At 47.7% G+C, this 25,971-nt stretch overlaps 2 protein-coding genes across 5 annotated transcripts; one reads left to right on the top strand and one right to left on the bottom strand.

The window, feature by feature from the left end:
• Positions 1 to 373: 373 nt before the first annotated feature.
• PPP1CA (protein phosphatase 1 catalytic subunit alpha) lies at positions 374 to 10,397 on the top strand. The gene is made up of 7 exons (XM_084804019.1): positions 374 to 675; positions 4,429 to 4,560; positions 4,864 to 5,094; positions 5,319 to 5,423; positions 7,821 to 8,044; positions 8,340 to 8,474; positions 9,985 to 10,397. Exons 1-7 carry the CDS (start codon positions 621 to 623, stop codon positions 10,093 to 10,095), a joined length of 993 nt encoding a protein of 330 aa, XP_084660145.1. The 5' UTR covers positions 374 to 620; the 3' UTR covers positions 10,096 to 10,397.
• A 1,973-nt stretch (positions 10,398 to 12,370) lies between these two features.
• RAD9A (RAD9 checkpoint clamp component A) lies at positions 12,371 to 24,015 on the bottom strand. Of its 4 annotated transcripts, XM_084803997.1 has the most exons (13): positions 23,955 to 24,015; positions 21,728 to 21,914; positions 20,974 to 21,044; positions 20,217 to 20,357; positions 18,458 to 18,520; positions 17,826 to 17,940; positions 16,042 to 16,141; positions 15,394 to 15,503; positions 15,019 to 15,125; positions 14,870 to 14,934; positions 14,344 to 14,442; positions 13,648 to 13,846; positions 12,371 to 12,832 (listed from the first exon to the last, which is right to left on the bottom strand). In XM_084803997.1, exons 2-13 carry the CDS (start codon positions 21,759 to 21,761, stop codon positions 12,737 to 12,739), a joined length of 1,200 nt encoding a protein of 399 aa, XP_084660123.1. In that variant the 5' UTR covers positions 21,762 to 21,914; positions 23,955 to 24,015; the 3' UTR covers positions 12,371 to 12,736. The 4 variants fall into 4 exon arrangements, with proteins under 4 accessions (XP_084660123.1, XP_084660132.1, XP_084660105.1 ...); XM_084804006.1 differs by lacking the exon at positions 18,458 to 18,520; XM_084803979.1 differs by lacking the exon at positions 12,371 to 12,832 and having other exon boundaries at positions 12,871 to 13,846.
• Between the last annotated feature and the right edge of the window lie 1,956 nt (positions 24,016 to 25,971).

Genomic DNA, 25,971 nt, shown 5'->3' with positions numbered 1-25,971 from the left:
GTGTTGTGGAAGCGAACAAGCTAAAGGCACTGGATATGCCAGCATTATAAATGTTACATAACGTCTATCTTTGGGGAGGCTCAATGTTGCGGGCGTTTTGAATCACTACTCCACCCGCTTTAGGCCACAATCCTACGCCTGTTTAGACAGGAACCAGGCCTACGAAGCCAGGCCTTCCCCAGCCAGCCATGTCGGCTGGGAATTGCTGGGACTTGTAGGGCTGTCTCCTGCCTAAACAGGCGTAGGATCGCGCCTTTAAGGCAGCGGGAACGACTAGCACGGAGCGGCACCGCACATCCCTGGAGCCTCGCAGCACTCTCCGCCCCCTCTTTGCTGGGAGAAGCCACGGCTGGCGCAATCGCAGGAGAAGCTCGCGTTTCTGGGCCCGTGTCGATCCCTCCAGCCTGTAGGTGGTGGTGGTGTCGGCCGAGGGGCCCTGCGCGCTCGCGGCTTCCTTTCCTGCTCGCGGTATTCGGCGGAGGCTCCTCGGCAAGCAGGAGAAGAGAGCCGGCCCTTCCTCTGCCGCCGGCTCGTGAGGACCACCGAGCAGGGCGGGAGGGGGGCGCGTCGAGCGGGAGGAACCCAGGCGGCCGAAGCTTCCTCTCCCCAAGAGCGCCGCCATGTCGGACGGCGAGAAGCTCAATTTGGATTCCATTATTGGGCGCCTCCTGGAAGGTGAGCGGCTGGGGCTGGGCGTGCAACAGGGGCGCCTTTGCCTTGCCGGCTGGGAGCGGCGCCTCCGCCTTTTTGTACTTCGCGGTGCCCCAGGGAAGGTCCTTCGGGGGGCTGCTGGCCGGTTCCCGATCTGCCCTCCGAACGCTGGAATGCGCCGCAGCGCCCCCGCTCGCTCCGCTTCTCCAGACTCCGGCGCAAAACGCGCCAGGCGTGTGGGAGCTTTCCCAGTTTGCTGCACCCGCTTGACGCCCCCGCCTGGGAGTGGAGGGGGAGCTGAGCAACGCATGGGGGCGCCTTGGCCCCCCCACCCTTCTCTTCCTTGTGCCATGTTCTAAAGATGTTGAGCGCGGATTAAACATCCTTTAAAACACTCGCCTCCCCCCCCCCCCCGTGTCGTACTAGCGAATCAAGGCTATTAAAAAGGGTGGAGATGGTGTGTTTACACAGGCGAAGCGGCGCTTCGGATCCGCTGTAGGAAGGATCGTAGTCAGACGACAGAGCCGCGGGGAAGGTTATAATTAAAGTACAATTTTGGGTCCGGACAGCCCCCACCCCACCCGCGGCGACCTCTGCGTGTTCCTCCCCCGGAAAACCGGTGCGTGCGTTTCTCCCACGCGGCCCCTAAATCGTCGCTCCCTCAGGGAGGCCTGGATGAGGGTCGGGATTTCCGGATCCGAAATAGGGCATCTCCAGGTTGAAGGAAGTAGACGGCGCCCGGAGAAGGGTGTGTCGGCGCCCGCGGGATTTCCGCAAGCAGCAGCTGAACTAGCGTGTCCGGGGAGCGTTCTTTGAGACGCCGCCCGAAGGCAGCCTTCCGCAACCTGGTGCCCTCCAGATGGGGTGGACTACAGCTCCCATGATGCCCAGCCAGCTGTGCCGTGATGGGAGGTGCGGCTCAACACAGCTGGAGGGCCTCAGGTCGGGGGTTCGGCGGTCGAGCCCTGTAAGTAAGCGGGAGGTGATGCAGAGCGCCTCCCTCCTTCTCGAGCGTGGGAAGCGAGCTGACCTAACCCTGCAACAGGCCGGCGCCGCTCCCTCTGCCCGGGCGATCGGCCTCCTTTCGCTTTGGCTCGGCTTCCGGGGGGGCTGGAGCGCAGGAGTTGGCCCGCCCCTCCGCGTGGGGGGAAGACCTTGCGGCGGCCAGCGAGGTCGAGGTCGGGCCGGGGTTGGGCTGGGAGAGGCGCTCCGCGTCCCAGGCTCTCGCCGCTGCCTTTGGCTTTGGCTACGCGAGCAGAGCAGAGGCCCTTTTCAGGGGCTTGCCCCGAGCAACCCCCTGCGGCTTATTCGCAGGTGATGGGCGTGCCTCTTTCCCTGGGATCTCCGCTCGCTCACGAAAGCCGGTGCCCTGAATCACGCCATTTGTGCAGGAGACGCCGTGCGGTTGTGAACAGGCCTTTGCAGGCGCGTTAGCTCAAGCCTAAACGAGGATCAGAAGCGGGCCCCGCCGAGCTGAGAAGGCAGGGTGTGTGTTTGTTTTTGACCAACCCAGGAAGGGTGCTGCATCCAATGTGAACTGGGCTTTTCCTGGCCAGCTGGCAGTACACAGGAGTCCCACTGGAGGGTGTGTGTGTCAGTCTTGCTGTGACTATCCTGCACACCCACCTTGTGAGGTAGGTCGCTTCTAGTCCCATTGCCCAGATAGGGGGTGGGGGTTGAATGAGAGTGGCATATGTGCATAGGATCAGGCTGTTGGGGCCGATTTGGGTGGTCGCAGGTTTACCCATCTCTACCCAGGCTTGAGCTTTGGATTGGCTCCAGGCCTCTGCCTGATAGACCACAGAGCCCCTCTGCAAGTCTACAGCCAGGTATTTGGGAAGTGTGTTGGATACCATTCCGTTGGGACTACTACGCAAAGGAAACACAGTAGCGGTGCCTGGCAATTCCTAGTGAATTTTGAATTGGAATATTTTCCCATGCAAATTAGAGAGTGATCTAATTTAGCGTGCTTATTTTGCTTGTGTTTAGTAAACAAAAAAGGAGCCCATGTTAAATTTGCGTCCCAATACACCAAGTATTTGACCTGAAATATTGGAGGGGAAATATTAAAGCATACTTATGGTGCAATCCTGTTCATGTCTACTCAGAAGTAAGTCCCATTTAGTTCAATGGGATTTACTCCCAGGTAAGCGTGCATAGGATTACAACCTTAGGGTGCAATCCTATGCATGTTTAGACAGAGAAAAGGCCTACAACTCCCAGCTGTTCCCCAGCCAGCAAAGCTTAATGTGTTTTAAATGTAGACATTTTTATTGGAAGACTTGTAAATTTTTTATTTAAGACAATAGCATATACTTCCTTTACACTGTTTAAATTTAAGAAAAAATACAGATACTGAAAACGGTTGACCCTAATTAATTTTAGCATCCCAAAGAACTGTGCATGATATCCTGACAATCACTCATCTATTTCAGTCGAGTTCAGCTCTCATACACTGAGGCCGCTGAGGCACCTTCAGTTTCATTATCGCTACCTTTTAGTTCCATTTCACACTGACACATGTGTGTATTTCAATGGCATACGTATTCTCTCATACTTGCTAGGGTTAATCACTTTAAAAACATTAATTACAGCTTTGAAACTGCCAAGGTTGCCTATTACTGTATTAGCAGTTGGCATCCATTCACTGTAACTAATAAACTTATGAAGTGGAAAAAATTCCATGGAAAAATAGAACACTGGAAATCTTTCTGTCTCGCATTGTTGCCTATTCTAGGTTTGGATGGGGGGAATCTTGGTGGTAGCATTGATGTCATTCGTAAGCATTCAGTTTTTCCATGCCACCTCTGTTCGTTGATCCTGCTTGCTTCACTGTGCTGCACTTGTCCCTGTAAGCATGGCTAAAGGTGGTGGATATTATAGCAGACGAGGTCACCTGATATATAGATACATACATACATATTTGCTTCCTGTTTTACTGGATGTGATAAGATGAACTTTCTAACCAGCCCATGGAGGGCGATGGATCAGGGTATGGCAGGGGTGGACAACCTGTGGCCATCCAGATGTTGGACTTTAACTCCCATCAGCCCCAGCCAGCATGGCCAATGGTCAGGGATGATGAGAGTTGGCCAAAAACATCTAGGTGGCCACAGGTTGCCACTCCTGGTATTGGGTTGGCTTGGCCTTCCTCAGCCCTCCAGACATGTTGGACTGTAACTCCCATCACCCCAGCCAGCCAATGGCCATTATGGCAGGAGATGGTGGGAGTTGTAATCCCATAACATCTGCAGGGTGCCAGGTTGGTGGATGGCTAGGTTAGGCTTTTTCTGGCCAGCCAGCTGTCTGTGGGTGCCCTGGGGTCACAGGGCCCTTCCATGCACAAAGTCCCAGGGGAAAGCAGGGACACCACTGGCCTCATGGTGTAACATGGAGTAACAGAGATGCTAGAGTAGAAGTTGCACTAAAGTAAATAATGCACAGGTGTGGTGCAGCACTAGGACTTTCCATGTGACCTGTGAGTAATGCCCAGGACTTATCGCTTGAGCTGGTTAGGCTGTGGTGATCTCTGAGGAGCTGGATTTTCATGTCCTTAAGGCAGGTAGTGTTGCCCAGCTGTTCTGGCTGTTTCCAGGCCTAGAATGCATTCTTGCCTCTGGGGATGTGGGGGTTTCCATGGCACAGAAAGGAGGATGTGAATGTGGATGTGGCATCAGGATACCAAGAGGAAAGCGAGGGGGTGGGGTGAGGGTGAGAACTGGCACTAGGAATGATGTGATATTGGAGAGGTCAGCCGGCATCCTTTGGTTTTTCCAGTGCAAGGTTCGCGCCCAGGCAAGAATGTACAGCTGACCGAAAACGAGATCCGGGGCCTGTGTCTGAAGTCACGAGAGATCTTCCTGAGCCAGCCTATCTTGCTGGAGCTAGAAGCCCCGCTCAAGATTTGTGGTAGGTTGATGCTGTTGCTGCCATCTCCTGCTCCTTCCCTGGAAGCCTGTGTGATCTCTGTAGTCTAGGGGAGGAAAAGGAAGGGTGACCTGCACTTGCACCCTTACTGGTCTCCACTTAGAAAGAAAAGAGGAATGTGTTCTAGTGCGTTTTTAACATGTTGACACTTCCGTCAGCACCCTTCCTCTTCTTAATCCTTTATTTGTACTTTATCTGTATGCTGCCCTGAGATCTTAAGGATATTGGACAGGATACAAATGTTTTAAGTAGATAATAAAATAATCTTGTTTCCCCCTACCTCAGGCGACATCCATGGGCAGTACTATGACCTACTCCGGCTGTTTGAGTATGGGGGCTTCCCCCCAGAGAGCAACTACCTCTTCCTGGGTGACTATGTGGACCGGGGGAAGCAGTCGCTGGAGACAATCTGTCTGCTGCTGGCCTATAAAATTAAATACCCAGAGAACTTCTTCCTGCTGCGTGGCAACCATGAGTGCGCGAGCATCAACCGTATCTATGGCTTTTATGATGAATGTGAGTGAGAGACTTAATTAGAACTGAGAGCATGCAAGCAAGAGCGGGGGAGGCTTTTGCCTTAGGGAACATGGCAGTCTTTGGAAAAGGTCGGTGTCCCACTGCATCTGTCTTTCCTGACTGGCTGGGCTCTTTCTCTCACTCCCCGGCCCCCTGTCTTGCAGGAACATGGCTACTCAAACAGTCCTCTCTCTCTCCTGGCTTACCTCTACCCCTTTTCACAGGTAAAAGGCGCTATAACATCAAACTGTGGAAGACCTTCACGGACTGCTTCAACTGCTTGCCTATCGCTGCCATAGTCGATGAGAAGATCTTCTGTTGCCATGGAGGTGGGCCAGCCCAAGAAAAGATGGACAGGGGTGGGTGGGGTGGAGGGAAAGGTGAGCGAGGCTGCTACTGCTGTTGGGTGCCAGCAGTACACTAGCACCGTCTTAAGAGACCCAAGTGGTGCAGAGCCTGTCCAGATGGCTGGCAAGCTGTGTGAATAACAGGAAAAGAACAAAAGCCATAGGCAGGGTCAGTGGCATGCTGGAGAACTGGGTGTCTTATGCATGTTGGGTTGGTGCACCTCCTCGGGGGCAGAAGAAAATCTGGAGAAAAGATACAAGTGAGTGGGAAGGCCCTACAGACTCTCAGCAAGGGTTTCCTTTTTATTGCAGTTTTATATGAAAACTTTTCCCAGGCCTCTTTTATCCCCCAAGGAAGAGCACCAGCTTGAAGCATATCGTGCGTGGGGAGAGGGAGGGATCTGCTCTGTTTTTTATTAGAATCCCAAAGTCCACCTTTATTTGAGTCACTACAGATAAGGGATTTTAGCACACAACTCAAAAGCCTGCCAGCCACTGCAGCTCCATAAAGACCAGGTCAACAGCAACCAGTTAACATTCATATTTTACTGGTGAGGAATACAGAGGCTGAGAGAGAAGCAATTAGTGCCAGGCCAGCCACGGGAGAGGGTTTTTTTTCCTTTTAAAGAACTTATTTATTTATTTAAAATATTTCTTGGCCGCCTTTCAGGGCAGAAGCCCTCCCAAGGTGGCTTACAACAATAAAATACATAAACAATTAAAATATTAAAAGTGATAAAAATATAACAGCAATAAAAGCCAACAATAAAACCAACAACGATGTTAACAGCAGCAACAATAGCAGTCATATCAATAGATGGTCAAGGTAAAATAATACGTTTTCAAGGCCTTCTTAAAAGTCTGCAACGATGGAGCATGGCGGACCTCCGATGGCAGCTTGTTCCAAAGGTGTGGGGCCACTGCAGAGAAGGCCCTCTCACATGTGGTCACCCACCTGACTGTTCTCTCGGGTGAGCAAACAAGAAGGACCTCTCTTTCTGATCTAAAAGTGCGGGCAGGCTGATATGGGTGTAGGTGGGCCTTCAAGTAACTTGGTCCCAAACCGTTTAAGGCTTTAAAGGTCAAAACCAGCACTTTGAATTGGCTCAGAAATGCACTGGTAACCAGTGCAGCTGGTGCAGTGTAGGCGTTACATAATCGAATCGCCCCTACCAATACTCAGGCAGCCACATTCTTCACAAGCTGGAGTTTCTGAACCACCTTCAAAGGCAGCCCCACGTATAGCGCATTACAGTAGTCCAGCCTGGATGTGACTAGTGCGTGGATAACTGAGGCAAGGTCTGTCCTCTCCAGATAAGGCCACAGCTGGTGTACCAGCCCAAGCTGGTAAAAAGCACCCCTGGACACTGCAGCCACCTGAGCTTCCCCAGTTAGCTCAGAGTCCAGGAGGACTCCCAAAATGCGCACTTAGTCTTTCGGGGGAGTGTAATCCCATCTAAGACCAGCTGTAAACCTCCATCCGAAGTAATTGGTTTCCCAACCCACAGTACCTCCGTCTTGTCTGGATTAAGTTTCAGCTTGTTCACCCTCATCTATCCCACTGGACACTGGTTCAGAAGTTCCACAGCCTCCCTGGGAAATGCAGATGGAAACAAGAGATAGCACTGAGTATCATCTGCATACTGATAACATTTTAGCCCAAACCTCCTGATGACTTCCCCCAGCGGTTTCATGTAGATGTTAAAAAGCATGAGGGACAAGATAGAACCTTGCGGCACCCCACAGGCTAATGACCATGGGGTTGAACCGAAGTCCCCTGGTACCACCTTCTGAGGCCGCTCCTCCAGAAAGGACCAAAACCACTTTAAAACTGTGCCCAATTCTGATAAATGATCCAGAAGGATACCATGGTCGATGGTATCAAAAGCTGCTGAGAGGCCCAGAAGAACGAACAGGGTTGTACTCCCCCTGTCTATTCCCTGGCGTAAGTAATCAACCAGAGCGACCAAGGCTGTTTCTATCCCATAACCAGGCCTGAAACCTGATTGGATTCAATCTAAATAATCAGTTTCATCCAAACTTGCAGTTTTTAAGTCCCATTAGATTTACAACTTGCCTCTGGATCAGGCAAGTAAGTTTGCATTGGAATGCAGCTTTGTTGCTGTGGTTGAATTAGGAGTAGGGAACCCTTACTGATCCTTACAAGTTGATCAGAAGTCTGCTAATTGGAGCAGAGGGACAAAACTGCAAGGTGAAGCCAGGGAGTTGCTGGAAACTTGGAGGGTAAGGGGGGGGCGGGATGTATGGATTGCAAAGGTGTGGGCTACTAAAGGGCAGTGTGTGTGCAGTGGGTTGATGGGGCATGACTAATCTCTGGCTCCCCCATGGCTTTCTGACAGCATCCATTTTGTCTTCTAGGACTCTCCCCCGACCTTCAGTCCATGGAACAGATCCGGCGGATCATGAGGCCCACAGATGTGCCTGACCAGGGTCTGCTCTGTGACCTGCTCTGGTCTGATCCTGACAAAGATGTGCAGGGCTGGGGCGAGAATGACCGTGGGGTCTCCTTCACGTTTGGCTCAGAAGTCGTTGCCAAATTCCTGCACAAACACGATCTGGACTTGATCTGCCGGGCGCATCAGGTTGGGGCAGGGAGAGGGTGTCTAGTGTCACTGTGCTATAGGGACTGGGAAATCCAGGGCAGGAGCAGGTTCAGGATGAAGACACCTCTTTTTTTCTTTTTTTTTAACCAATTTCTGGAACTGAAGATGGGGTGGGGGATTGTGCAAAGGTAGCTGCAAAGGGTGACAGTGAAATGTAGAGGGGCTGGAGAGTCTGGTCCAAGATGGGGCATCAGCCTGGGTTGGGGATGTGTGTGTATATCGCTGCTATATGGTTGATCCTCTGTGCCCCACTTCCTTCCCTCCCCCACAACAGGTGGTAGAAGATGGGTATGAGTTTTTTGCCAAACGGCAGCTGGTGACGCTCTTTTCTGCCCCAAACTACTGTGGCGAGTTTGACAACGCAGGCGCAATGATGAGCGTCGACGAGACCCTCATGTGCTCCTTCCAGGTAAAAACTATGGAACACGGCACCATCTTCAGCTGCTCCTTCTTCGGCCTTAGAAGAACTTAGAACTGAACTTTTCTCTTGAGTGTGCGAGTGAGTGAGAGAGAGCGCGTGTACGCGTAATAGGAGAGAGGCCTTTTTAAGAAAAAAGAAAAAGTGGAGCTCTCAATAATCATGTGTCTTTATGGTAGATGGCAAGTTAGAGGTGTGGGATCTCGGAACATACAAATCCCTCTTTATAAATATGTCTTTGACTTAAAATAGTTTGAAGAATTGGTTTAAACATCAGTTATACTTTAAAATGGTTTTATATCCTGAATTGCTGCAACTGCTACTTGTATCGAGATTGTGTTCCTGGACATAATGAACTGGGATACCTCAGTAACCAAGCTTTTGGGTTACAGTAACTATTTTTTTGTATGTGAAATGTGTTAATGTTCTTGAATTGGGAGTCCTTCCTTGCTTTATTTTCCAATTAGTTTTTATGTAATGCTCATCTAGATCTCTATGCCATGCAATTACGGGGGGGGGGGGGAATCCCAAAGCCACAGAGTGGTAATACCTTTTTTTTTTAGGACCAACTAAAATGTCAAATGTCATGAGCAAGCTTTTGAGTTCTCCAGAACTCTTCATAAGAAGAGTTGAACACAAGGAAGCAAAAAAGAAAAGGCAGTGCCTCAAAATGGTACTGAAAAAAATGTTTTTATAAAATAGTAAAATGTTTTTTAACATAGTGAAGTACCCAATGTATTTTGGTAAAAGTGTCCCTGGAGAAGGTCTACACCTTCACCCTACAAGATACCCTTCTGTCTATATTCCTCAGAGGTAGCACCACTAGGATTCAGGTGTGCTTTTAATATCCCTTATCCTGGCCATATGAGAAGACAGGCTTATGACTTTTATATATGGAGGATAGGTCCCTTTTCCAGAGCTTCCTTTAAACTCCTTAGCAATCTGGTTGGTGTGACTGCCAAGCAGCGCAGTGCAAAGGTAAGATGGACTTCAGGCTACGCAAGAGAATCAACTCAACTCCAGTTTCCAGTCCTATATATTCATTAAAGAACCAAGCAGAGAGAGAGAGTGAGAAATACTCAGTTGCTTTCAAAAATAAAATTAAATGTCAAACTAATTCACTAAAACTTAGATAATCCTAAGAGGTCCCTAAGCAGGTTACACACGACAGAAGGGATGAGGCCCATCTGGGATTTCTGTCATAGCTTAGGGCAGTGTTGCAAAGCCCAGGAATTTCTGTGGGGCTGGGCAGTTCCCAGGGAGGGAAATTCAGATGTGGCCAATCAGTATGCATCTTCCTGCCAATTTCTACAGTATGTTTTTTTACATAAACTGAATTATGGGGGAGGTGAAGCTGCAGTCAGCCTGGAATGCCTAGAGATGTGAATTTGGGTGCCTGGGTTGGCCTTGTGTTTTGTTCAGATATTTCTAGAAAGATGAGGTGGTGGTGGGATTTGGTTCAGTGTCTAATCTTTCTTCTTTCCTTCCTTAAAATCTACAGATCTTGAAACCAGCTGACAAGAACAAGGGCAAATATGGCCAGTTCAGTGGCCTGAACCCTGGTGGACGCCCAGTCACCCCCCCACGCAACTCGGCCAAAGCCAAGAAGTAACTAGCTCTGCCTGCCCTCCCCTCCCCACTCCCCCTAGCTGTAGATGTGGGGCCCAGGCTGTCTTGTGTAGCAGTTACACTGTACAGCGGCTGCCTACGTCCCCAGGGCCCAGCCATGTAATTTTTTTAAAATAATGTCCGAATAAGAATTCAATACCAAAAATGCTGCTCCTCTGAGATGGGGGATGTCTTTATTTTTGGGGGTATTTTTGATTGACTTTTTTGCCAACTTTGTCCTGATGTGTGCTCCCCTTTCCCCCATGGGGGTACTACATCTTTTTGAATAAACATGTAAGATTCTTATGTAGCTGCTTTGGTTTACTGTTTTAGGAAAATAAAAGAATGAAGGGGGTTGGGGTGTCAAGAAAAATGTTTTTCGCTTTGGCAAAGGGAATAGTTCTCCCCCTCCCCTCCCTTCTTTAAGGTTTGGCTTTCTGAAACAGCAAGCTGCAGAGGACATAATTCTTCCTGTCCCATAGGGTGTGTGAATGCCCTAATTTTGGGTCGGGTGTGAGTGAGATGTCCTAGGGAAGAAGCAAGGGTCTGTTAGCAGTTGGCTCTTACAGAGCAGTTATGTAGTGTTGCTGGAACTTGTAATTTGATCACTTGTGGGAAAAGTGGCTTGGAGGATAAAACAAGACTCCCCTGAGAGGTGCAGAGAAGATGCGGGTAATGGAAATAGACCAATTCCAGACTCATCCCTGTATCGGCCTTGAGAAAGCCCTTCATTGAGAACTCGCATCGGAACGGTTAGCTGTATCCTCCTTACGTTGTCAGTAGAAGCAATCCTTTGCTCTGGCCTTCTGCTTCAACAGTCTGCCGTTCCCAAGGGTGGGGGAAGTAGTTTTTGTGTGTTGGTTCTGAAAAGTGTCTCCAGCAGCAGGAATAGCGCGAAGTAAAGTCACTTTGACAAGGCCGGCTCTGGCCCTTGGAACTGGATTTAGATAAGGAATGTAAAACACTATTGTATACCCTTCACAATCTTATATGCTGAAATGGCTGCCCCCTCTTACCCTGCTTGCTTCCGTATCTCTGTCAAATCTTTTTCAACAACCATCATCTATATCTCATACCCCCTTTGGCTATAAATTCTAATTAGGGGAGAAGCAGACACTGAGGCATGCAGTGGCAGCCAATGGTAAGGTGGACGCTTTCCCTTACTAGGGCTACTGCTTCCTAGCTCTGAAGATCACTAATGCAGTGTGAGTATTAGGGCTGTGTTACATTCTCTAAAGATCCTCCTAGAAGGTATGATCCCAGTGGCTGGTCTTCCTTAACCCACTAAGACCAAAGGGCTGTGTACTAATGCATTGTATACCAGCTTCTCCCAATGTGGTGCCCAACTCCCATCATCCCTAGCCAGCATGGCTACTAGGAATGCTGGGAGTTGTGCCCTCCAGATGTTTTGGAGATATTTGGGAAGGCTGCTGCAACACTCTCATTTCATAGCAAGTTCATTCTGGTGCAGTTGGGGTGAAAGCTACCTATATATCCTAGTGTATGGAACTAGCAGGGTTGCCTAACACATTCCCCCCACCCCATGTTGTAAGCCGTTTAAAGGATCCTAGGCCCCTGCCTCCCTTACCTGAATCAATCTGTTGTAGTTAAATCCCAAGCCACAGCATGGTATCAGGTGCTAACAGTTTGTAGGAATTAGTTTTGGTACCGAGCCAAGGCAAATTCTGCAGGGCTTAACCAAAAAGGGAGCACTCAAACTCATGTGCATAGGCAGGAGGATAAAACTAAACACCTCCCAAGGGCAGATGTTTTGTCAACAGTAGGGGATAGCTGTCATGAGATTGGATAACTAATAACATTTTAAGGCAGACTGACAGGGTGATGCTGTTAAACAAGGGGATGTGTTCTGTTGACTATCTGTAACAGGACCTCTGACCTATACTTACCTACACTGCAGACAGGCCCAACTAGTGCCAGAGGGGAGTCTTCCTAAAGTGGCAGCACAGGTCAAAGCCTTTCTCAATGACCCCTATGCTTCTAGTTTAGGGCTGCAGTACAAGCAGCTGGCTTGGAGAGGTAAAGAGGAAATAGCTGTGCCCTTGTTAAATCCTTTGCCACGTTCTGTGCTTTAACACAACACTGGCTTACAGTTTTCCTTCCTGTTTCACCTTCAGTTCCTCCTGCCTTAGAACTAATGACAAGTTCAGAAATGAAACTGGTTAATTGGAGGGGAGGAGAGAGGAAGCCTGGCTCAAAAGGTGCAGGAGGCAGTAAAGCAAGTTTGTAAACGTGAATTGTTGCTGACAGATGGACATCACAAAGTATCTAAAAACAAATTTATTAGGAAATAGGTATATTAGGTCTCCTTATTTGCCACCAACTGCAAGAATGTCTCGCCCTCTGCCTTGTCATTCACCTTTCCAAAGATAAGTGAAATGCCTTGGGCAAGAGGTTGGTCTTGTCCCTGTCCAAGGACTGTTTTCAGAAGAGTCTTTTTCCATGACACACAAGCTGCTCAGTTCACTTCAATGAGTGCTGATAAGGAGTGGTCTCTAATTGTGTAGGGACTCTACTGGAGAGGGGTGGATGAGCCACCTACTCCACCAAAAGGAAGGTCTGCTTGAAATCTCTCCCGTTGCAATAAGAGCAGAGGTGCATCTCATGCACTGATAGTTGAGCACATGTCATGATTCTCCCTCACTGTCCTCTGCCAGCACCTCGTTGGAACATACGAAGGACTGTGACTGGGTTAGTACTGATCCAAAGAACAAAGAGCAGAACTGCAAAAGAAAGTTGGGGAAAGAAATATCTTGGAGCATAATTTACAAAAGATCTAGAAACTTACAAATACCCGAGAATGTTGGTAAGTTGTACCTAATACAAGAACAGATTAAGTTGAGAGAGAGAGACACACACACACACAGAGGTTTCCATTGAAATGCCTGAAAAGATGCAGATGAAGTTCAGTGTGAGGCATGCTCCTGTTTGGCTAGTCTCTGTTCCACCCAATTACTCCAAAACTAACACCATTGCCCAAACATAGTTTCTGCCACACCCTACCCCACGCACCCTTCCAATGAATATCTTAACAAAAAGTACAGATTTTGCAAGAGTATGATTAACAATGCCTGACTGCTGCTGTTGGAATATTAGGAGGTAGATAATGGCTCCACTCCAACTAAAGTTAGTCATGACTTAAGGTCCAGTAAATCCAAGGAACAAGTTAGTTGTAAGTTCCTGCAGTCACTGCTTTTACTGGAATTTTGTCACAATCACCTTTAATTGGGTCAGAACAACTAAGGGATGCTTCATGCATTACAGTGCCAGTAGGTACACATGAAATGTTCAGTGTGCTCCATTTGTGTGTGAAAACGTGTGGATGCACACATTTATTTCACGGCAAAAGCACTTCATGCAACAAAATAAATGTCTTATCTTTGCTCCTTGCATTACTGATACATTCTGAGTCATTTACTGCGTACCCATTGGAACTCTTTAAGATGGCCGAGAGATTCTCAGGGCCACAATGCCTTACACCACCCCATAATGCAAGTGGGGAGTATAGCCTTCCTGCAGCAGGTCCATCAGTACATACCCGTTTTTGTGGTGGTGTGCCAGGGACGGTCCCCTCGTGATCGCTATCCAACTCCCTTGTATCTGAACTCATGCGCCTCATGGGGAAGGTGGGACTGGGCAGTGTTTCTGTACCATCGCATGTCGTTTCCATGGCTATCATGTAGGCATCAATGTCATCACTGGTGAAGTCATAAGCTGGTGCAAGGGGCTTGGGGGTGCTAGCATGAGAGAAATTGGAGCAGTCCCATTAAGGAGCCTCAGGATCTACCTTGGATGAGACACCCCATTAATCCCAGAAAAGGCTTGTCTTGAGGATACATGATTTAAGTTTTCTAAGCCAGCCCTGATCCTAAGCATCCTGTGTTTTTCTCTCTCATGCCCACCCCATTTAAGCTAGTAAGGTATTAAAAATTAGACTGGAAAATGCTTAATATGAAACAGACACAGAGCCGATCCAGGAGTAACCAAGGCAACTGTGTCTACCTCCTAAAATGGCAACTCACTTTAGGACTAGGGACTGACAGGCAGATCTGCTCAATGGGAAACAAAAAATCCTGTTACAAATGACACCTGCAACCCAAAGTTAAGCCTTTCTCCATCTCAAGCAGAGATGGCGTTCCTACTTAATGTCACTGACCTCTGGACTTCTCCCTGCCCCTTGTTTCACCTCCGTCTGTGCCAAATTGTGTGGGGCAGAGGCTACAGTTTTGCTTACCAGCTGGTCATTTGGGAACTGCTGCTGTCTGGCTCAGCCAGTGTGGCCAGGACTAGCTGGACTTCCAGCACAGGGTCCTCCACAGTGAAGATAGCTGGCCTGTGAGGAGGAAAGCGGTGAGGGCAAAACTCTCAGACACAGGTTTTGGGGGCTAGAAGGGAATCAAAGAAAAATCAGGGAGGAGGCATCACTAGCTAAGGATCCTACCCTTGCAGTGAAACACTACAGGAAGTCTGGCCACTGGCTGTTTACACTTTAGGAAACAAACCAAGACTGCTCTCAGTAAGAACCTAAGAACAGCACTACTGGATCAGACCAAAAGACCCTCTAGTCCAGCATCCTGTTTCCCGCTGTGACCAGCCAGATACCCCTGCGAATCTGTCCCACAAGCAGGACATGAAGAGAAGAACTGTCTCCCCCTGTTACGCCCATCTACGGCATTCTGTGGCATGCTCCAACTGTAGATGGTGGTTCCGTTTAGCTATCATGGAGCTTCCCCTCAGGAACGTCCCTAGTGAAGGCCTACCTGCCTGGGATGTCAAAGTGGATATTAAGCGGAAGATTTGCGGATTCGGCAAAACTCAGAAGACCCTGGAAAAGAAAAAGATGCAAAAAGTTGGAAAGAGCAAAAGCGACCCATCCCAAATTAGGGGTAGGGAAGGGGAGAGCACTCACCCGGAATTCCTTGAGGCAGAAAGTGACTTGCATCTCTTGCTTGACATGGAAGGCCTGGAATTCGTCCTCGCTCAGACACAGCTCTGTCACCATCATTCGGCTAGGCTCTGAGGCAGAGAGAACAGTCAGAAAATGCTCTGCCAATAGCTACTCTGTCTCTACTCCATACTACTGCCCACAAGAAAGCACAATAAAAGGGAGAGTGACAGGGATTGCCAAAGAGAATTACAGCCTGTTACCTGCTAAGCCGAAACCTCTATGCCAGAAACATGCTAGCCACATCAAGGCTCTAAACATGGGCTAAGGAAGTCTTGGCTACTTTGACAGGCTCTGGGATAGAAGCAGTGGGAAGAAGGGTCACGGTGGGCAGCTCACCTGTCTCTTCTTCCAGGTAGCTGCGGAAGCTCACCTTCCCATCAGGGCTGGCGCTCATGGTCACCTCAGCCAGTGTGGGTGGGAAATGCACCACGGCATCTGCTAAGAGCCTGAATAAGATGAATGAGGGGCAGGGAATGGGGTGAGCAGGGAGGCAGATTTCAAGGCTGAAAATCCCCAATTCCCACCTGTGTTTAATATTCATTATCAGTTAATTTACTAAAGACACAGTATCAGCCTACCAACAGTTTTAAATAAATATGCAAAACATGCATTGCTCCCCCACCCTCATGATGTCCACACATCAGCTTCCCATGCTCATCATTTAGTGCTAAACCAGCAGTTCAAGAAATGTCTCCCCAGTGGGGTGAAGGGGGAAGATGAATCTTTTCTCGGGATACATGCGTCACAGCCTGTAAATGATGACATGGTAACTGCACAGTAGCCTCCTCTGCTTTGAGATGAGCAAGGGAAGTCTCTGTGCATCTGCACCGCAGGACTCAATCACGCGACGGATCCTTCAGAGCTGCTGCGGATGCACCTTGGGTATTGCCAGACTAGTCTATACACCTTAACCGCAACAGCCTCCATCCAGCCCAGCTCCTTCTGCCCGTATTGCGATCCCACTGAACCAAATCGTGCTCCCACCTGGGAGGGGCACGCAGAGTATGGGCATACTGTCCCGTGTCAAAGACTGCCTGTAGTGATTCACACTCCTGGAATGACAAGTCGTGGGTCTTGACAACACCTGGAGAGAGAGACAGAGAGAGAGACTCTTGACTCAGTAGGAAATGGCTCTAGGGCATTCTGTCTCTCAGCTGACTCTGAGCCACACAAGGGACAGACACAAGGGCCATCCATCTCTCCAGATATAAAGAACTAGGGAAGAAGGCAGCGCTGTCTTCCCCCTCTCAAGGCCTGAAGTGGAAAAACTGACATGGGGGGAATTAAGAACCTCTTATGAAATATTTTCTTATAAAAAAGATAAGCAAAACACTTTTCAAAGCACTGCTTTAAAATAATATTGTTACAGCCAGTTTACGCTGCTGCAAATCGTAGATCCAATATTCATAAATCGTAACATTAGTGATGAGGGCACCTCTAATGAATTTGTCTGGATTACTAAACATGCAACGCTCTTACGACTCCATATTGGAAAAGTACTTTCAAATGCTGCAGAATAAAGAACAGCTTCGAGCTATGTGACCCAATGAGGGAGTTTGCCAAGCATGTTGCCCCTGCAATGTGGAAGAAAGGCCTTCATATTTCCAACTATTCTTGCTTCTCATGTCTCAGATGCCTCCATCTTCTGTATCAAGTGAAATAAACTGATGTTTGAAACCACACATACACCCCAAAGTAACATGTGAAAGAGTTGAGAAGCATGTTCCTATTCCTAAAGTGAAAGTTCAGAATCAGTAGCTGTGGGTCGTTCAGACGCTGATTCAGATGAGAGAAATAAACTCATGCTAGTGTTTTCAAGGGAAATAGTGTTCACTGGGGTGGAATGTGATACAAATCAACACAAATAAATATAGGCTGTCATCTGGACTGGTTTGATCTGTGGGGATCCAACACCATTTGTGAAGGGGATGTCATGGTGGCAGGGGATGTGGAAGCACAATGCAATAGCTATTCAGGGCTTTTAAGATTACATAATGTAAAGAGATGGCAGGGCTGTGCATACATGCCTGGCCGCCACGTTCCATGCTGTCTGAACACTGGTAGGCTGACCCTGTGCGCTGCAACACTGTGAAAACAGGGCTACAGCACCTCACGGGGACAGCCTACGCCCATCCAGCAGACTTCTCCCCTTCAAACCTTCCCCTGTGTGGACAGCACTGGGGAGGCAGGGGCTGCAGGGGACATGACAGAAGGGCCAGTGTACAGCCCCACTCTCCATGTGACGTTACTCATGTGGAGAGAAAAACACCTGATCTTTTTAGATGAACAGATTTCTGTGGGTCCCACCGGTGAGGGTGGCAAGGCAGGGTGGGTGGAGCTTTAGCACCCCTATTTTTGGAGACACCAGGCAACACTGCCTTCCTCCGCAGGCTTCCACTGGTGAGCAGGACTATGATCTCCAATGAAGTCTCTTGGTAAGCCCTACCAGGAGCTCTACTCCAACAGGCCCTCTCTAGCTCAGGGGTAAAGCCTAGGTATAGGGCTCAGGACTCCTCCTGCTGACCTTCACTGGAACCCCCCTTCCTTGACAGTATCCTTTCTTTTTCTCCAAAAGCATTTGGAACCTCTCATGGGCCCCACTCTCCTGACTCAGGACCAGCAGCCTGTAGGGCTCCTGAACTGTTGGAAATAATTTGCCCATTGAGATTCCCGCTGCACCAAAGCCGTGCTCTCAGCTATGCATTTCCCACCCCACCCTACCTTCCATTGTATCACCCACCTTCAGGCTCCTCCTCCCCAGCGCTCACCGTATTTGCAGTGCAGCTGAACACGGAACCGGTTAGCACGGGAACTCAGCGAGATGAGACATTTCTCCACGGTCTTCTCCAGGGAGGGGAGTGAGCGGAACACACCCAGGAACGACTGGAGGACATGAGGAGACACAACAGTTGCATGAGCGTTTCTCCCAGACACCCTCCTCAAAATAAGGAAAAGTGCCCGTGACTGCTAGTGCAGCACAATGGTTAGAGCAAGGGTACCCCTTTCAGCCCAAGGGCCAAATTCCATTTTAGAGAAGCTCTTGGGGTTCACATCCCAGTGCTGGCCAGGGATGAAGGCAAAAGGGGCGGGGCCTAAAACACCAGCATGTTTTTGCTTAAAAGTCTTGCTGCCGGCAGCGAAGCCTTAGAAGATGCATTTCAACCTCTGAGAATGGGGGAAAATAGCACAAAAGCAAAAAACCCACACCAAATAAACAAGAGAAAGGGGTGTGGCCACCTGGGAAACCCAGAGTGGCAGCTTTGGCCCCCAGCCCTGCCGTTGTCCATCCTTGGGTTGGAGTGTTGAACTATGACTGGGGAGACCCAGGTTCCAATCCCCATTCAGTCATGAAGTTCACTGAGTGACTTTAAGCCAGTCACTGTTTTTCAGCCTCACCCACCTTACTGGGTTGTTGTGAAGATAAAATGGATGGGGCAGGCGGGGAGGAACCATCAATGCCATCCTGAGCTCCCAGGAAGAAGAGGCAGGATACGAATGTAATAAATAAAAAAATAAACAAATGTTTAACTCTGTGGCTGTAAGCACCCACTCTTGTCTTGGAGAACTGAGCTGGAGTGCCCAGAATTACTGGCAAAAATACTTCCAGGAAGAGTCAAAGCGATTCAGTTTTGAATGTTTGAATAAAGGTTATTTCCTCGCACCTTAGCTGAGCAATGATGGGGAAATGCTGCGACCTTTAATGTAAGCTGTACAAAGAACTTGGTGCGTGCTTGCTGCTTTAAACATTGGAAAGTATTTGGCAATTGAGAGATGGTGCGTGCATTATGAAAAATCACAGTTGCTTACAAAAACGACTTATTTCTTGAAAGTTCTCCACCCTGGTTGATGGGGGCGGTGGAAATTATTCAACTACTCTTCCATTGCATCGTAACAACAGCCCTGCTGGATCAGACCAAGCATCCATCTAATACCGCGTTCCATTTCCAGCAGTGGCCATCCAGATGGCACCAAGAAGCTTACAAGCCGGGCATGAAGGTGATGGCCTCCCCCTAGATTTTGTCTCTAGCATTTGGTACTCGGAGGTATATTGCTTCTGACCCTGGAGGTTCCATTGAGCTGTCATGGCAAGTAGCTATAGACACACCAATCCTCCACCATTGTATAAGAACCAAACTTAAGGAGGGTGAAGGATTTGACCTGTGAAACCCAAACGCACTGTAGGTATCAAGTGGCATCAAATGATTCTGCCATAGAAGGAACCGTGTGGCAGAGTACACTACAAAAACCCAGGCCAATATCTGCCTGATGGTCTACACCACAGGTGGGCAGAAGGTAGATTGGAATATACTAGTAGATCTCTGAGTAATCTGCAGTAGATTGGCAAGGGTTTCCGACTCCCAATAGTTTTAACAATAGTAAGTAAATAGAAAGTTCTGCTTATCTCTTAGCCTCAGTGTTCCACAGCTGTAAAATAGGAACAATAAGGCTGCAATCCTATACACGCTTACCTGGGAATAAGCCCCATTGAACTCTATGGGCCTTACCTCTAAGTAGACATGAATAGGATTGCATTGTGATTGGCTACCTTTGACCGGATCTTTGTGCAGCCTACTGGCCAATTTGATTCTCTGCGTTAGAGTTCTTGATCTATAGTAACTCGGACGTAGCTTGTACTTGAATACACAGTGAATGGGTCATGGGATGCAGTAGGGGTGTAGACTTCACTGGACACTCCTCCTCCTGTCATGCACACAGAGTTTTGTTCTGGTTAGCAGACCTCAGGGTACTAGTAAAAAACAAAGTAGATTCCACAAGGCCAAAGTCTGCCCATCCCTGGTTTACACTAACAACAGATGATATGCTAACACTGTGGCTGGAGTGCACCTCTTACGATTGCAGGTGGGAGAGCCATGTAAATGAATGTGCTTCCCTGTATAAAAAGGAATCAGAGAAACAACTTAGACTGTCCTATTCTCTGACATGCTAACTTTCCATATGTAGCTTTTTTTTTTGGTTGAAATATGTGACTATCATTACCAACTCAGTCTGAAGTGGTTCACACATGCTGCTTGTGTAGAGCAGGCCCCTGTCAGTGTCTGCAAAGATTCCACAAGATCCAGGCTGAGTGTTGTTTTACTTGATGAGAACTTCCATTACCCCTCCCTGCAGCATCCCCCCCCCCCCCCCCGGCATCTCACCTTCATGAGCACTTTGCATCGGAAAGCACCAGTGTCTGGGTCAGATCCCGCTTCCCCTGACTGGTAGTGCTGGAAGAAGAGTGGGGCGAACAGGAAGCAAGCATAAGCTGAACGAGATGCATTTATTGCACGCAAGGACAGCTGGGAAAGTGAAGGACAGAAAGTGTCACTAACTCCATCATCATTACAGAGTAAAGACTGCCCCCCATCCAGCAATTTTCTCTCAGCTTTCTATCCCCAATTAGTTTGAACCCTGCTTTCCAAAGACACAGCATCATTGGCCCAGACACAGGACAAACTTGAGCCATCAGAACAGCTCCTGGTGCATACAAAACATTGACAACTGAGACACACATACTTGCCTTGGACACATATCCTGCATCCCAGCCCCGCAGAGCAATCAACATTACCAGAATTGTATCAGCACTCTGATAAAAGGGTCTCCCTTCACTTAGCCACACATGTGAAGTGTCACTAACAAGGAATCCACTTTGGAAATGATGACCTAATACATGCTGTATATAATCTTAGCTTCAGTACAGTATGTTCCTATTATATCTTGTTGTACGTTCTATAACATGTTACATACAACACAAGTTTTATACAGCACTTCTGCAAAAGGATAAAACTCCCCCACAACTCTTCATATGCAAATTGTAAAACTCTAACTTAATTCTGCTATGGAACACCCCCTTCCATTCACACACCACATTCCTTTTTCAAAACCTCTTCCCCACCTCCCAGCCCCTTGCCTTACCCCTTCCTGGAGTGGCTCAACGTAGATTTCATCTCCAATACGGGAGAGAGAGTGCACTGCTTTCCCCAGGGCTGCATGAGGGGCAGAAGAACATTAAGCAGGTATGGTTAAAGCTTAAGTATCTGACAGTGTCTGATGTTGCATCTCACCTTAGCTAGCGATTTGTGCAGGCTGCAATCATCCACCACAGCTTCGCTCTTCTATTAAACAACCATCCCAGTGTACTGTTTACTCTTAAGCACTGCTGAAGCTTCTGCCTGCACAGGCCAAAACATTCTTCCCATGTCACTCTCCGATAGAGATATCACAACATTTCACTCACTACACAAACCCATCTTCTCACTTGTCGTTCTTACTCCCTTCCCATCAAGATATTCCCTTTAGCACAGGGATGGGGAGCCATTTTTTCTGTTGAGGGCCAGGCCAAATTCCCTGTATGTGTGACATGCTGGTGGTGGGCTAGGCCACCTTTTCTTTCTTTTTCTGACACCCCCATCTCTCTCTCTCAATCTCTCTCTCTCTCTCTCTCCACCCAGCAGCTGCCAGGGGAAAGACAGATCACCCTTGCTGAGGGCTTTTGAAATTAGGCCAAGGGCCTCATGTTGCCCACTGCTGGCTTTTTAGGATAGGAAGCACCTCTTAGGATGCTTCTCCTCTACACATATGCAAGACTACTTCCCTGCAAAAAGACAGATCATGGTCAGCTCTGCCCAGAGGTTTATGCCCTGTATCCAAATAGTTATTATTGCCTCACCTTTCACATTGCCCCCAGTAACTATGCACTTCATACCAAGGGAGAGAAGCCACGAAGTTTCCCCCACACCAGGCACACGGTGGTGGTGGGGGCAGATGAAATATCTGCGATATTGCTCTTCTCCTAATCCTCTGTGGCCAACTCTGTTTTGTGATGGAAATAACTCTGTAGGTCTCCAAAGTGGATGCTGAAAGGAAAAAAAATATGTACACAAATACAACAAATTCATTATTGCTACACTTAACCCATTTCTTAGACTGCTTATATAGACTAAGGATAAGCTGTGCTAGTGTTGCAATCACCAGAAGGACTCTTTGAAATCAAGTATAAGCCAATGGGGTAGCAGTCCAGCTAACTAGAAGTTTCTAATCTAGCTAGCTGCCCCAAACCCAGTTCCTGACTTAGCAGTAGCAGGCAGATAAAAAAGCAGTTGATCACTTTCAGATGTTAGAAATATTGTGAAATCCATTATAGGTTGAGAAAATCATCATCATCAATCTTCTTCTTCAAAATAGTTAATAGCAACTGTATGGAAAATTTGGATTATGCTGCTGCTGTGTGTGTTACCAGTTTCTCAAATAACAATAGTTTCATCCCTGAAGGTGCTGTTTGCCCCATGCAGATCAGGGGAGAGATACTCTTAAGTCATTGGGAGTAAACATTTATATTCTTCAGTCTTTCTTATGCACAGTCAAAATCATATGCTTGTTTACTTAGAAGTAAGTCTCACTGAATAAGGTGGGACTTTTAGAAAGCAAGTGAATTCTTATTTATTTTGTAGGGCATTTGGAGGCTGAATAATGAACATATTTGTTAATGCTACTGTTACAATTCCACTACCAGTAGCTAATTATTAATTTTATATACATTTTGTTATTGTTAGCTGCTTTGGGAATTTCTTGTGTGCCTAAAAATGGGATAAAATGTTAAAAATTTAAAGGAGACTAGAAAGTAAATCTGACTGAACACAGTGGTACTTACTTCTGAGTAAACATGCATAGCATTTGGAGGACATAATTATGGTTTCAAATATTTAATGAGCTTCCTCCATGCATTAAAAACATGGTTGTTCAGGCAGGCATTTGGGGTGGGTTAGGGTATTTTTAGAAATATGATGTTTTTAATGTAGAATTTTATTGTTTTAAACCGTTTTTATTATTGTACATCGCCCAGAGTGGCTGGGTGACCAGCCAGATGGGCAATTAATACATTTAATAAATTAATAAATAAAAAATCAGGATGTACAGCTGCTTGTCGTTTAATTAACTTGCATGCAGTATCACTAATTTATATACTGCCTCTCAGTTTTATGTCCTTCATACTTATTTATTCAGCCAAGTAAATGGAGGGATGTGAAATGAATGCTTTTTACAAGTATATGAGCTGAGTTTAAAACTTGATTTTGGAACCAACTAGAAAAAGATACTGAAAAGTAGTTTCACCAGCCCCTTGCCTAGCAACCGGTTGAAAACTGTGCACAAATCTTTATTTTTTAATTTATTATATTTTAAATCTGCCCAATAACAAATGCTCTCTGGGCAGATCACAACAGTTAAAACAATAAGATTCAATACCAATAGTTAGAAGAACACAGTATAAAGCAATCCCTCTTGCCTCTGGGTTGGCAGCTGTGCAGGAGGGACAGTTAGTACTCCTTTGGTTGCCAGATTTGGTCTCCAGTTGCTGACCCTACTCTAACCAGAGGAGGATATCTGCTCCCCTGCATTGCAAGGGCAAGGAGCTCTTGGGGGACAAATGCAGTAGGTATCCCTAAGCAACATTTACAGTGCAACCCTATACACGTCTACTCAGAAGTAAGCCCCATTGAGTTCAGTGGGAGTTGCCCCCAGGAGAAGGAGTATAATAGGACTGCAGCCTTGAGGAGTGTCTCAGTCGAGAAGCTGAACTTGCCACACTGCTCGCTCACAGGAGCAGCCTGCAAGGGCAGGCGTTGGCAACCCGAATTCCTTGGGACAGGCGCCGCTGGCACTCCCGAGAATACCATGGAGGATACCAGCCAGCGCGGGGCTTAACAGCGGATTCAATAGATCCCGCTGTGGCGGTGGGAACTCGCCCTGAGACAAGCGGCGTCTCCATTTCAGCCCCAAGCAGAAAGGCCAGTGAATAACCCCCCGATTATTAGCACCCAGGTTATGAGATCTCCCCCCCGCCAGACAGAAATGAGATCGTCCGACTTCCCCCCGAGAATCGCCCCCCTTTCCCTTACCTCCCGCTACAGTCTAACAAGTGCGCCAAACCCCCGTTCTTAGACGTCCCGCCTCCTTCCCACGCTGCTTTCTCATTGGCCCAAACATCTTCCGCGAATGCAGGTGAGGTCGGGGACTTCCGTCCACGCGATCCAATCAGGGTGGAGGAGATAAGGTCCTCCTCTCCGTTGTTCGTGAAGGGGAGAGCTCTTCAAGGAATGTTCAGAGAGTCCCGCCCCTCTACCATAGGCTCCGCCCTCGACCCCAAATGTATCTAGGAGGGAAGAGGGAGCAAGACAACGCCTGCGCCCGAAGGGGGGGGGGGTGCGAGGATGGGCAGGAGCACGTACTGTGAGGAGGCCGCTTGCGTAGGGCCTTTCTATAGGATAAGTTTCTAACGTAACGTTGAGGATAAGCCCGTCTTCTCCCTCATGATTGTGTTCCTTCCCAGGTATGGTCAGCACTCATGACTGCTGTGAACTCTAGAGTTGTATCCCATGTTACTCCTATGTAGAGTAGACCCATTGAAATGAATGGGTCTGAATGACTAACTTTTAATGGGTCTACTCTAAGTAGGGCTAACATTGGATACAGCCCTTCGCATAGGCTGTACTTAATGGGCGAGGAAGCGGTGGTGCTCCAGATGTTGGACTCCCATCATCCCTGACCACAGACTATTCTGGCTGGGGCTGATGGGAATTGGAGCCCAATAACAACTGGAGGGCCAAAGGTTCCCCACCCCTGCTGTACTTAGTATCTTCATCTCTCTCTCTTTTAAGCCTTTTGGATAGTGCAGAGGAGTGTGTTCTATAAAAGTTAATACAAATTTGGCACTTCTGCCTTCTTTCTAATGGATCTCTGAGTTTCCCTGTGGCTATACTTTGGCTTTCAAACCTACATTGCACAATGTGGGGTTTACTTCCACGAAAAATAGATAATTTGATCATGTCAGGCAACAATAATAAGGCACTGTGGAAATGCTTCAAAAGGGGACAGTGGGCCTATGACCAAGTTGCCTTACTTGGAAATCAGGCCTACCAAAATCCTAGTAAATATGTTTAGGCATTGTAGTAAGTGTCCTGCTCGCAGCTATGCTTGCCAACTTACAACTGAAGTGCTGCTGCATGTTGAACAGCAGCTTGATCTATAGATAACAGCAAGTGAAACTTCACAGCATGGAAATAAACAGTACTATCTGCAAATGTCTAGATATCAAGCTGTTGTTAAAGGCACAGCCACAGGTGCTGGTTCAAACATTGGCAATCCGTTACCAGTAGTCCAGAAAAATATTCTAGATGGTGGCCAGAAATTATTTATTGAAAGAGCTGGAAGAAATCTCAATGCATTTTGAGCCAGAGTAGCTCTTAATTAGGGAGATGTTTACTGCTAAGTGCAACATTATTCACTCCAAAGGGCACTCTTGGAATGTGGACATCCATCCCACAAATGCACTGAGGCTTCTTACTGATCTTTCAATAAGCATTTAATGCAGCTATTGAAATATGTTTCTACTGCATTTGGATTTAGAATGCTGCCCTCTGTGACCCAGTTTATGGGACAGTTTTAAAATGCCGAGATTGTATGCTGTACCATTTGGCAGGCACATCCAGTATGGTAGGCATGACTTGTTACCCACCAGCTTCAACTAGACTCAATATAATGTCTGAACTATTCAGTACATAGCTAATGTCCAGGGTGGTCCAGAGGTTACACATCACAGGGTAAATTCCCATAAGAATTTGCCTTGCTAAATCAATAATTGCCTTGCTAAACCAGTAATCTCCCCACCCCCAGTGGTGGCTGGCCAGATACCTCTGGGTTTTCACAAAGAAGATGTTAAAATGGATAGCCTTCGTGCTAACATGCTCAAATTGTTGGCAGCTATGAGAAATATTTCTGAATGTGTTCATGCTGATCCTGGATCATCTTTTCTCCTTGTTTGCGCTACACTTTTAAGATGTGCTGTGTACATTTATTTATTTATTTAATTTCTATACCGCCCAATAGCTGAAGCTCTCTGGGTGGTTCACAAAAATT

The sequence above is a fragment of the Heloderma suspectum genome, chromosome 1 (assembly GCF_057233095.1).
Source record: "Heloderma suspectum isolate Gila_16-S chromosome 1, 16-S_ref, whole genome shotgun sequence".
In the NCBI taxonomy this organism is placed as follows: Eukaryota; Metazoa; Chordata; class Lepidosauria; order Squamata; family Helodermatidae; genus Heloderma; species Heloderma suspectum.
Note: the sequence above shows the minus strand (reverse complement) of the source record. Positions and strands in the feature narration are given on the sequence as shown.